General features: G+C 48.8%; 1 protein-coding gene across 1 annotated transcript in view; it reads right to left on the reverse strand.

Annotated features, from left to right (window-relative positions):
* LARP1 (La ribonucleoprotein 1, translational regulator) overlaps positions 1-13,372 on the reverse strand; it is a 56,208-nt gene that overhangs the window by 13,353 nt on the left and 29,483 nt on the right. Inside the window, 10 exon segments of the mRNA XM_030328665.1 lie at positions 300-692; positions 2,560-2,729; positions 2,834-3,008; positions 5,723-5,867; positions 6,770-6,932; positions 7,131-7,238; positions 7,315-7,443; positions 8,369-8,543; positions 9,498-9,563; positions 9,814-9,875. Of these exon segments, the coding sequence (XP_030184525.1) occupies positions 300-692; positions 2,560-2,729; positions 2,834-3,008; positions 5,723-5,867; positions 6,770-6,932; positions 7,131-7,238; positions 7,315-7,443; positions 8,369-8,543; positions 9,498-9,563; positions 9,814-9,875 (1,586 nt within the window).

Raw genomic sequence — 13,372 nt, forward strand, 5'->3', positions numbered from 1 at the left:
GACTAGAAGTGCCAATCGAATCCTCATTCTCTTCCCCACTGGCATCTGGCCGACTGTTACGACCTTAAACGCAATGCTCAGCTGGCACAACAGTCATCTCCTGCCCTGGCACAGCTTACAAAGTGTTTACATGTCTCTTCTCACCGAATGCTCCAGCAGGGCGTCCATCACCACCCCCTTTCCATACACGAGGACAACTGAGGCTCTGTGCCCAAGGCCACACCGCTCATCAGCCTTCCCCTGTCCCACGCACTACAGGTACCCCAGGCTCCACCCCCAGTGCCGTGTCCGAGCCTCACCTTGATCTGGGAATACTCAGGTTCGAACTTCTCAGTCCACAGGTCCTGCTCGTAGTAGAAGAGCCCGTCGTTAATGACCTTGGCCAGCTCAGCGCTCATCTTGGCACGAGAGGTGTGGTTGCCAGTGCGGTCCCCCCCAGGGTGCCGGCGCATGTAAGGTGGCGTCTGGGTGACGATGAGGATCTTGTTGACATCCCGGTCATCGATCTCATAGTCAGAATCCTCATCAGACCAGGCGGTGAAGGTGTTCTTCCTCCCATCCATCTGCTCCATCTCCTCGTCAAACAGGAAATCCAGTTCCTCTTGCTCATCCTGCTCCTTGGACGTCAGCTGCTGAGCGGGCAGCTGCGGAGGCAGAGAGGTCGGGTGGAGGAACCTGGGCTCCTCGGACTTCTAAAATGGGGACAGACCAAGGGGAGAGGGAATCACCGGGGTGCCCTCGGACCGGCCTCTGTAGCTGTCCGCCGAGAGAGGGGCACTGGCCATGCCACCAAGCCGCAGCTGTCAGCTTTGGAGCCAGTCCCCTAGGACTCCAGGTTTCTTCTCTCCCGGCTCACAACACAGTCACTCATAAACAATGAGGTGACAAGTTCCCTGCAGCCACCTGTGCTCTCATTCACCTAGCCTGGGAGTGAGCACACAGCAGAAGTTCAACAGGTTGATCCATCTGTTCCATCTATCCAAAATCTAAGAAAACGGAAGCTTCATGAGGCAAGGGCCACAGCTGCCTTGCTTTTCATCATATCCCCAGTACCTAGACTGGGACCTAGCAACAGCAGATGTTCAACTATCTGATGAGTGAGCAAGCACCCACTGGCACCAGGCCCTGAATGAAGAACCTAAAAGCAGAATAATGAACAAGGCACAATTCTTGAACTTCAGGAGCTCACAGTTTAGTGGGAGAAAAAGTCAAACAACCAGCCAGCCAAGTGTAATGTGGTATTGGTAAAGACTAACTATAAATAGAATTTGTGGAGTACATAGGGAGAGGCACTTATTAACGAACTAGAGGTGGGGACAGTCAGGGAACGCTTCCGGGGGGCTGTAATTACTGAAGGATGAGTGTAAGTAAGCCAGGTGAAGGCAGGGACCAAGAGTGTGCTAGGCAGGAAGAACAGCATGTTCCAGATGCAAGAGACAACAAGGTGCTTTCAGCAAAAGAAAATATTTCAGACCGTTGCTAGACTGAATTTATCTGAGACTTTGGCGCAGAAGCATTTGTCTACTTCATAATCTATATCCAAAAAGTCAATTCCATGCTTTGCAAAAAGCTTCCCATGTAAACTCCAAACCTACTCGATTTTAAGGTTCAAGATAGGCCAGGTGCGAGCGGGGCTCTGTTTCTGGAATGGGGGCTAAGCCTGCCTGTCTTTCCAAAGCCTTCACAGTCTGTAAGCCTGGACCTCCTAAAGGTCCTCAGGACTCTGGCCTGATCCCTGACACTCTGTGGTCAAAGGATCACAGCCAGAAGAGATAGGGAAGTTGGGGTTTGAACAAGAGGGAGACAAGGGAGACAGTCACAGTGGCACAATGGAAAAGGGGGCATAGAATTTCAGGCCCCAAAGTCCAAGGTCATCTATGAAGCCGCCTTACAAGCCTCAGACCAAAGAGATCTTTAAGAGGAGGTGGGGGATGGGACAGAGCACACATCCGCTTCTGGAAAGGGGGCACTCATTTTAGTCGGAAATGGAAACCATTCTCTAACAGTGGACTCAATGCACACTACTGGCATATTGCTTTATAATTTCTAGAGCAGTCTAAGCCCTCCTTTCTTTCATGTGAAGATGGGAACACTAAAAACTTGAGATATTAAACGAGCTGCCCAAGGTCAACAGCCATCGGTGACAGGAGACTGGTGCTCTAGTCTAGACTAACGCTACATCCAGGCCGTGTGTCTGTTTCCTCTCCCCTCTTCAGAGGGCCTGAGGGGCTTATACAGGGGACAATGAGGACACACTTAGGCATTAAAGCAGCCCCAGCAATTTAGATGGGGCAAAAATAAGAGCCAAACATCAAGAAACCTGGGACACTGCTGCCCGGGGCTGTATGATTTCTTCCCATGGAAAATCCCACTCAGCTAGGGCTATCCTGAGCAGTGGTCCTCACTGGAAAGGGAAACAGTCCTACCAGCTTTCCTGCAGTCACTGCTGACCTCAGATCACATCGCCACCTTGAGCCACCCAGCCTGCCAGCTAGCCCCTCAGAGCCCTGTACCCAGGCGATATCCCCTTCTCCATGCTCCAGCCCACGTCCCACACACCTTGGGTCGTGCTGGGGATGGCCGCGGCCTCTTCTTCACTTCAATCCAGTTCTCAGAATCCAGGTCAGGCAGGCTGGCAGACAGGCCCTTGGGCAGTGTCTTCAGGTTGCTGACCTCCTCTGTTTTGGTTGGCACTGGGGTGACTGCGCGGGGAGAGCCAGGTGCGGACTCTGGAGGGTGGAAAGGTGAGACCCTCAACCTTCTAGTCCTCCTGATGCCAGTTGGCTGGGTGACAAGGACAACAGGAAGGCACCTACAGGTCTGCAGTACCTACCTGTCTCCTTCTGGTAGTGCTGACGGGGCACAAACTCGGGGCAGTTGAGAAGCTGGGAGAAATCGGTCTGGGAATAATCCACTATTGGGGGACCAGGAAGAGGCCACTTCTCCGGCTCCTCCCTCCTGCGCACTTTCTCATCAACGATCTCCACCACCTTGCTGTCCTTTAGGGCCTGCAGGAGAGAAGGAGGGAGACAATGCAGAGGAAAGACTTGGACAGAATGAGATTTTTGGAAGCTGGCAGACGAAGGACTGGGCCCCACGAGCTCAGGCAGGAGTCTGGTGCTGGCAGGGGTATAAGAAAACTGGCACCATCTTCCACAGCTGGTGGGCAAAGGAGCTGTGCAAACTTGTAGGAGGGTACCAACATGAAAAACCCACCTGTCCCTTGACCTTGCCATTCTGCATCCAGGAATCTGTCCCCAGAGAAATACTGGCACAGACAGTTTGGGGAAAGAGGCACTCTCCTATTCTGCTGGTGAGAATGCAAAGGCCAACCTCTGGAGAAAAGGAATCCGGCCATTTGCCCTTTAGTGCAGGCTTCTCACTTCTAGAAATCTATACCAAAGATATGCTGGCAAATATATGAAAAGATATATATGCAACTGTAAATAGGAATGAAGAGCATCTTCCTATTATGTACTACTATGCGGTCAGCTCCCAGAGTTAGTAAGTGAAAACAAAAACAGGTGAAGAAATACAGGCACTATATGCTGTCATTTAACTAAGAAAGGGGTAGGATATAAATGCACAGAGAGACTTTTACTTAGGTTTTTTTTTTTTAATGGAAGGATTCAAAACAAGTTGCCTACAGGAAAATAAAGGGAAAAAAGTGGAAGTGAGAGAATTTTAAATCAGACTTCTCGGAATATACCATGTTGACTTTGAACCATGTAAATGTTTTACCTAAATGTAAAACAAATTAGAAATTAGAGGGGAAAAAAGCAATCCCTAAAACTCGAGAGCAAAATGAAACTAACAAAACTAATACACATCAAGTTAGACACATGACCACACAGATTATTTCAAGTAATAACTTGAAAATACAGTCATTTGAGTGTATAAGAAAAAAACCCTGTTTTTAGTAGTAGAGGTTATTATTACAAGAATAGGCTATATAAATTGTTGAATAAAACAAATGAATAATTATGTTGATGTCATCAGCAATTAGAATTTGGGGCACAGGATAAAGGAGTATTACAAATAGAAGATAGTTGGGGTTGAATAAAGATCCTGTAGTCCTGAACTATAATGGAAAATATCAGTAGAGGGGTGCCTGGGTAGCTCAGTCAGTCGAGTGCCCAACTCTTGATTTCAGCTCAGGTCATGATCTCATGGTTGGAAGGTCAAGCCCCCTATCAGGCTCTGTGCTGGGTGTGCAGAGCCTTCTTGGGATTCTGTCTGCCTCTCTCTCTGCCCCTCCCTGGCTCACTCTCTCTCAAAATAAATAAAAAACAAACTTAAAAAAAAAAAAAAAAAGAAAATATCGGTATTATCTCATGATGCATAAAAACAAAAACAAAAAAACAAAAACAAAAAACTCCAGAAAACAATGACCAATCAAAACAGCAACAATCAACTCAGACTGTAGTATATAAATACCATTTCCCCAGAAGTGAGGACCCAGAATTTCTTGAAAATATGGCCAATTCCCTAACTGAGGCAGGAAACGCACAAGATGAACCAAGGCTCCACTAGCCAAAGATGGGACAATTTGATTCAGCATATGAACTGCAATGGGTTGAAAAAACTGCAGTATGTTTGAATTCACAGGTTGTAACACTGTAATGGTACTAAAAGATACTAAAGGAAAAAAAGAAAAAGAAAAAAACAAACAAAACAAAAAAACAATCCCAAGCGCCAAACCTGTAAAGCTATTAGGGATCAACTCATAATTCTGAAAACTGGTTAACAAAGGAAAGTTCAAGCATTTATCCGCCCTTTCTGTACAAACCATACCTCTTGGTAACTGAATAGCTGATGAGGCAAAGTTTCTCCTTAAAGAGGTATTCCAGGTAACAAATGAAGACAGATTGACAGAATTAGAATCTTACCATTTTACAATCCCTAATGAAATACCAGACAGTCATCAATAGCAGCTTCTAGCACAAGAGAACAAATGAAACGCTATGTGCCACCTGAGAGAATCTATCATGATCTTTACTCTCGATGAAGACGGGAGGAAAACCCCCCAAACCTGAATCTTGAATCTGATCAGGCTTCTGGACCACCAATTTACAAAAAATTTGGAATATACAAGAATATGCTAAATGACACCACTGTGTCCCATGAGAAATTTGACAAAATACACAACCGAGTTTATTGAAATAATAAACTGCAAGGAAAAAGAGAAGGGAAGGGGAGACTTAAGACAACATATGGGTCTTGTCTGGATCCTGGGTCTCAGTTTTGACGAGTGGGGTGAATTTGCAACTGGCTGGGTATCTGGACATATGAAGGAATTAATACTTGTACACGTGATAACGACATGGTGACTAGGTTTTTAGCAGGTATTTATCTTTTTGAGATAAGTACTGAAACGTGGACGAAATGTCAGGTTACCTGACATTTTCTGCGAAGTAATTTGAAAGAGGAAACACAGATGGGGGATAGATGGAGTAAGATGGGCCATGAGGTGGTAACTGCTGAGGCTGGGTTCATCATACCATGCTGTCTACTTCTGAAATATCTGCAATTTTCCATAATAAGAGAGAGAGAGAGAGAGAGAGGCAAGAAGGGAGGCAGAGAGGCTGGCCAAGCCCTGCGACTTTAGCAGAATTCATCAGATGGGGACTCCTCCAGGGTTTTTTGCCGTGGCCCAAACTCTAGCTCCTTAAGTAAGGATCTTTCCTTCCCCTGCACCCCAGCCCCAGGAAGGGAGACCTACCGCAAAGATGAGTGAAATGTCAGTGGTAAGAGCCTGCACTCGGTGGAAGGAAGCAATAAGGGTGATGGGAAGGAAACCGTCAGCATCCATTTTCCGTCGCAGGAAGAAGTCTCGCTCTAAATTGTCCACGCTGAAGTAGTATTCACTAGGTGGAGGGGAGAAGACAGATGATTGCTGCAGCATCATTTAGGAGTCTGCTTTTCTTGTTCGGAACAACCCGGCCACCGCACATAGCCTCTGACCGACCCTGACCCAGCTGAACGTACAATTTTGCAGGCTGAAAAGAGATGCTATCTTTTTACGGCTCCCTAACCATTCCCCCTGCCCTTCGGCTTCTTCGTATGCCTGGCCAACCCCTCATCTTCCTTTAAAACCCAGTTCCAATGTTATTGGCCACTTTCTCCTCTGCTCCTAAAATACTACTGCACTTTACTGAAATGATCCACCTCCTTGTATGGCTCCCCCGACTGAGGGACCATCAGAGTGGTTCAGAGCTAGGGTTTTGCCATCAGACAGAAATGGATTCAAATCTGTGCCTTGAAATACTAGCCATGAAACTCTGGGCAACACTCTGGGTCTGTTTGTTCACCTACGAACTGGAGAGAAGACCCAGCTCGTAGGAACAAGATAGCCGCAGGACTAAATAAGAGGATGCCTAGAAAGCACTTAATAGCAAGCCTTACTAACTGTGTGGACTCCTTAGGTGTTTGCTAGCGTTCTGACCGTGCTGCCATTATAAACAGAAGTGCACAAAGGGCTGGACTCTGGACACTGCCTCTCCTTTTTTGTTGTGATCATTTTAAATTTTCTTTAGGCAAATATGGTATTACTTTTGCAATAAATATTACCTTTATGAAAAACTAGCTTTTATTATGAAAACTTAACTTTTAAAGGATGAGCAGCGGTTAACTTTTTCAGCTCCAGCCAGGGGCAGGCACTGTCCCTAGCACCAGAAGGACCTGCCCATCCCTACTCTGCCAGCAGCCACCTCTGACGGCTCCCGGGCCCCTACGCATCCCTCCAGGAAGAAGGCTCCTGTCCACTCACATCTGGCGCTTGATGTAGTCTTTGAGCAGTTCCTGGTCCACGCTGTAAAGCTCAGTGCTGCTGACATTGTCAAAGTAGTAGGTGATGTTGTTCATGTACTTGGGGGTGCGAGGCCCCTCTGCACCATCAAACTTTCGGTAGCCAAACTGGTAGTCAAAATGGGCTATGGGGGAAATGGGCGCCATAAGGGAGAGGAGAGCCCTGCCCGCCGCCCCCGCCACACTCCCTCGGACATCCCGGAGCCCAAAGGGGCCTCACGTACTTCGAGTGCCACCCCGGCCGCGTCCCCGGCCGCGACCACGCCCCCGTCCACGGCCACGGAAGGAAGCCCGCGCCCCACCAGCCCCATCACTCTTCACACTCGATGTCTCATCCTGGTCGTGCCAGGCAGGCTCCGGTTTGGTCTCTGGTTGCCAGGCTGGGGTGGGGGGGGCCATGGGCACGGGCACGTAGGTGGCAGGCTCAGACCCTATGGGGAGAGGGGCGCTGGGTCAGGCTTGAGGGTGACCCCCATGCCCAGGCCCTCCACAGTGGGCGGTGCATACCTTTGATCTCCCCGCGGTTGGCAGGCGTGTGCCGTGGCTCTGGCGGGCGAGCAGGGCGCGAGACCAGTTTCTCTCTGGGCACTTCAGGCTTCATGTCTATTTGCAACGGAACCCACTTGTGTTTGTTCCCTGGAGGACAGCATGGGCACATGAGGCAGGCTTGAAGGAGAGGTCTCTCCTAGCCATCCCTACCCCCAACCATTCTTTGCTGTCTCGAGCAACAGACCTGATTCACAATTTGATGACCCACACTAGACCTCATTTTCATCTCTAAAATAAGGAAGCCATGGACCTCAGTGCGACAGACACTCACAGCTGACTCCTAATATCAATGTCTCCATGGTCAGAGAACCCCTTTCCGGAGCCAGACGCATGGCTGCCCAGAATCAAGACTGCACTTCCAGGCTCCCTGTAGACATTGTCAAAATTCTGTCTATGGAGAGCTCCGTGAAAATAGTCAATTCCAGGCCGAGTCCCTAAAAGGGAACTGTTCTCCCCTTTCCCGTTCCTGCTAAGTGGAATGAAGAGGGAAAGAGTGAGCCATCTTGGATGAAAAGAGCCAAGACATCACAGCAAGATGAAAGGAAAGGAATAGTTGCCATTCTAGGCCTGGCCTACTTACACTCAGCTGTCAGATGAGAGAAATGAACTTCTACCTTGTTTAAACTACTGTTACTTTGAATCTCTGTCAAAGCAGCCAAACTTGTACCCTAAACATCTTAGCGAGGGCAATGGAAACTCTTGTTTTAAATGAAATCTTACATGGGACAGCAATACAACAAGATACATTAAGATTCCTCTGAGGCGGGGACCTCATCTGTCTTGTGCACTGCTGGAGCCCAACTGCCGAGAACAGGGCTTACCGGATGCTTGTTAAGTAAGAGAAGGAACTGATGGACAGCAGGCAGAAGTGAAGATTGCTGGCCTGGTGGCCTACACCACTCAGCCTCCCAAGGACTTCCCGGGGCTCCTGAAACTCATCCAGCAGCCCCGAGTTCTGATACTTCACAGTTCTGCCTGCACACTTCTCCCAAGCCTGTTCCAAGCCACTCACCTTTCTTTTTCTGGCCCCCTCGCTGGCAGTCCTCGTCCCCATTCTTCTCTTCCCCAGATTCATCCGATTTGGTTTTCGGGCTCTCTTTACTGTCACTCCCCTCTCCTTTCTCCTGTTCCTTCATGTCCTTTCTGGGGGGCAGCTTCCGGGCAGGCTGGGACTTGTGGGGCTGTGGCTGCAGTAGGAAGCAGAGTAACAGGGGGTGAGGTGAATCAGAGAGCCTCCTAGGATGGGGCAGAAGGACCCCTGCCACTAGAAAGGTGGGGCAGGGAAGACGCAGCATGCAACGGCAGGTTGGACTACATATATTCTTAGGTCTTGTTTTTATGCCTGAGATGCCTCCACTGGGAAGTGTGCTCAAACAGGCAGGAAGTAGGAAACAACCTGTTTCTTCATTTTCCTTGAGTCTCAGTAACTGAGACAACCCACCAGGATACAGGAGCCATACGTTTACTCCCTATAGGACCAGACCGTCCAGGTAGTCTGTGGGACGAAAGAGATGCTAGTCCTTGGCTTGTCCACAGCAACCCTGTGTGTGAACTGAAGGCCAATGGCCACAGCCAGTGAGTGATCTAGGCCATCAGTCCAGAACAAAAGCACTGGAAGGGGGGGACTGATCAGGAGTTCCTCTGCTGGGACTAAAGAGCACTACATAAGCTTCCCCAAGACATACAGTCTGGAGGTGGGTACCTGGCCTAATGACCACTCTTCTGCTTCACTCACTGGCAACCCAAGTATAGCTGATGGAGAACACAGGCTCTGGAATAATAATACAACAGACTTGACTTCCAAGGCCCACCTGACCATCAAGGGCTCGTTATTAGCCTCTCCCAACGGCTGGTTATTAGCTTCAGTGGTCTCATCTGTAAAACGGGAATTACTAAAGGACCTATCTTTAAATCACTGTGAGGATTCGTTGAAATGGTAAGCAGCACTTGGCAGTCCCTGACATACAGCAAGGGCTCAAATGATGATGATCCTTAGCTATTTCAGAGTTGCCCATACTGTACCAACCACTCCTCTCAAAAGAAAAAACCAAGAAAGTTAAGACCCGAGGCTCTGAGAACTTAGGCCAAATGTGCATTTGTACATAGCATTTAAACCTGCCCACTCTTCCCCAAAGACTCACCTGCACACTCTTGTGGGCTATCTCTCCAGGTGTGGGCCAGTTGATTGCATCTCCAAAGTCACCAACCTGCAAGGCACGTTCTGTGAAGGCCCTGGGGTGGCCATGCCCCTGCCATTCAGCCCCTCACCCAAACAAAATACAGCTCCCCCTAGAGATCAGAACCCACAATCATCTGTCCACTAGGACCATCCACAGTGGAGGCCCAGAGGGGCTCCCCCGCTATTGAGAGGATCCAGAACTACCTCACAGCTCAGAAGAGGCCACCACCTCTTTCTTCAAGGAAGCCCCCTTTAGGCAGCCCGCTCCTACTCCTTACCTTGCTGCCTTTGCGCTGTTTAGGAACTGCTGCCCTCACCACCTTAGCTGGAGCAGAATGTTCTGTGGGAACAAGAAGGGAGAGATGGTTATGCACAGCCCACGGAGGTGGCCACCGCTAGCTCATCCTCATGACCGCCTCTACTCCATCAAGCAACCTGCAGGTTTCCAAAGGAGGAAGACATGGTGAAGAGGGAAGGACACGTGCTCAAACACCAGTAACAAGTATACCAGCCTCTCTCTGAAGAAGTTGTGGAAAATGAGACCATGGAAACAACCAATGGACAACACCCCATGAACACCCATGAAGTGAGGCAGGAGGGCCCTCCCAGCTCTGTACTCTCCTATAAAGAGGGCACTGAGGCCTGGAGAGGGTAAGTCTACAACAGACTGGGGCCATGCCAGAGCTGGCTCTGTAATTAAAGGCTCCCTAATCCCAGCAGGTTCCACGAAGGAAGGATCTGAAAGACCTTCTCTGGCTCTAACTAACACTGTGGAAGTCTGTGTGTGAGCAGACCTGGGCTAGTGATCATGGGGAAGGTAAGGGGAGAACCCTGAGCTGGCAGTCAAGAAATCCAGGGCTCTCTCTTCTACGCATCCCCACCCCCCACCAGGACCAGCTCTGTCCTCAATGACCTGCAGTCAATAGAAAGGTTAGCCACTTAGGAAAGACTCTGCTGTTCTCCAAGTTCCCAAAGAAAACATGAGACCCATTTGACTCAATGTTCCTTTTAGGAATTTATCAGTACAAACTAGACAAGTGTTTAGAGTTATATACAAAGCCGTCCATAACAAAAGTGCTGTTTGTAAGTTCAAAAAATTGAAAACAACCTACATTTCCAACAGTAGAAAACTGGCTACAGAAATTAAAGCTTAACAATTTTTAGAGCAGGGGTGCCTAGGTGACTCCATCAGTTGAGCGTCTGACTTTGGCTCAGGTCATGATCTCATGGTTTGTGGGTTCAAGCCCCACTTTGGACTCTGTGCTGACAGCTCGGAGCCTGGAGCCTGCTTCAGATTCTGTGTCTCCTTCTCTCTCTCTACCCCTCCCCTGCTTGCACTCTACTCTGTCTCTCTCTCAAAAATAAACACTAAAAAAAAAATTTTAAGCAATTTTTAGAGCAGTCATTAAAAAGATAATGTTCTACTAGAGATAAAAGATGTGAAACACAGTAAGTGAGAAAAGCTGCAATTCTATTTTTGTAAAGCAAAGAAAAAATGTGTATATGCACATATTCACAAGAATTCTGGAAGGCCATATAACTAAGTATCATCAGGAGTAAAGTAGTATGTTAACAGTGATTTAATTCTGTTTGGAATTTTCCAGTCATTTCAATGAGACATGGGCTTTTTAAAAAGAAAACCTTTTGTTTGTTTGTTTGTTTGTTTGTTTAAAGGAAGAACTCTAATAGGTCTGGTCCCTTCGACACCTACACTTGCTTTCCCAACACACTTCTGAAGAACAAGGGTTTCTAAACCCTTCCTCCCTCAGAGACCCACGGGAAAGGTACATCCTGGGGCTCTACTCACCCACTTCTCTCCCATCATGTTGCCCCCACAGTCCCTGAACAGAGAAATCTGCCTAGCTGGTCTCAAAAGGAGTTTTCTAGTCCTTGAGCACACCCATGTTCTCTTAATGAGTAGAACGAGTCCCTGCCTGACTCCTAACTATGAGGCCATGGCATCTTTGGCTTCCAACCCTTACCAGAACCACTGCCCCCTCAAGACACCCCTCATGCCTTCTGAGAGCTGGAGCTATGGAACCCAGCCCACAACATCCTCTACACCCAGTACTGGATAGTGGAGACCCAGAAATCTCTCAGTGCCAAGAGGATGGAGCCCATAGATCGGGGAGCTACTATGCACCGACTTTCTTGCTGATCCTCGGTGGCTCTGAGAAGCCTAATACCACCCAGTTCCCAGACTAGGCTGGTGCTTCAAACCAGGACCACGTAGGGGTGCCCGGGTGGCTCAGTTGGTTAAGGGTCCGACTTCAGCTCAGGTCATGATCTTGCAGTCCGTGAGTTCGAGCCCCACATCAGGCTCTGTGCAGACAGCTCAGGGTCTGGAGCCTGCTTCGGATTCTGTGTCTCCCTCTCTCTGCCCCTCCCCCCCCCAAAATAAATAAAAACTAAAATATTAAAAAAACAAAAACAAAACCAGGACTGGGTAGAGGGAGCCACCCCAGGGTTATCTCCTGTGACTATACCTGAGTTACGGGAGTAATCACTTCTCCAAGGACCCCCCTGCTTGCTATCAGTACAAGAGCAGGCCAAAGGACCTGCAACTTCAAGCTCATTAACAAGACGTGGAAAGGGCGAATCAGGCTCATAGGGCAAGGTGTTCCTGAAGACTTTCCTCGAAAAAGTGAGGCAAAGTTTTTCAGGGCATTGTCTGTTTCTTCTAATAAAAAATAAACCTAAGAAAAACTCTTAAAATTGGAAAGAGTCCTATCCTGCGATCACCCTGCCTGACACTCCATTTGCCGAGATCACAAAGGGACGTGGTAAAGTACTTAAAGTTCAGTCTCTGATTAATGGGAGAGTCATCCTGTCATCCTGGGAAATGTCCCCATTCTCCCACTAGCCCCAAGATGACTGAGGGAATATGGCTAGTCTGAGCATACACAGGAATATTCAAGTAGTCCTGTGTGAAGTTTGCTGAAAAAGGCCCATCCCTAGCTAGTCTCCCTCTGCCCCCGGGACCCACAGTGCCCTGCTCTTGCTCTGCTCACAGCTACATCCTCATGCTGCCCCCGCTCCAAGGAGGAACAAAGTCTCCCAGACAGACAGAAAAGTCCACTAGGGAGAGAGGACTATTTCTGCCTTTACGTAAAATTCCTAGATCTGTTAAGATCCTGTGGGGCTTAAGCAAAGGCAGGAGGGCTCAGTCAGATGCACTGCTCTCAGGCCCTGCGGGAGACAAGAAAAAACACTCGGCTTTTTGACTTCAATTACACATCCCTTTCTGGGTCCCCTTCAGGCCATCCTCCTTCACCAGGTAACCAACCAAAAGTCTCTCTCCGGCTCCCTAATATACAGGGCCTAGCATCTGAAATGGTTCCCAGGGAAAACCAATCCTTTATGCAGGTGCCAGTCCCTAAGTCCAGCATCATCCCAGCCCAAAGAGGGAACAAGCCCCCTCCTCCCATTTCTGCGTTCTCAAACTTGTGCCAGCTGCCAGTGACCAGAGCCCAGCTCAAAAAACACTAAACTCGCCACTCTGCATCTGCCCAAGAAAACGACTGTAGAAGGTGAGAAAAAAGGACCCATGGTTCTAATCCCCCCTGTTTGCAGATAGGGAGCAGAGGCCCTCAAGGGGCTTCCCTAGGGAAGAACCAGGATGACAGCCACAGGTCTCCACTCTTTTTGTTTAAGTGCTCCCTCCAGCTTGCCACAAATCCCATGTGGCCACTGGTAGGGTCAAAAGTCCTTCCTGGGGGCGGCTGGGTGGCTGGGTGGCTGGGTGGCTCGGTCCGTTAAGCATGAGACTCTCGATTTCAACGCAGATCATGATCTCACAGGTTCGTGATTTTGAGCCCTATGTCGGGCTCTGTGCTG

Source organism: Lynx canadensis, chromosome A1 (genome assembly GCF_007474595.2).
Source record: "Lynx canadensis isolate LIC74 chromosome A1, mLynCan4.pri.v2, whole genome shotgun sequence".
Taxonomy (NCBI): domain Eukaryota; kingdom Metazoa; phylum Chordata; class Mammalia; order Carnivora; family Felidae; genus Lynx; species Lynx canadensis.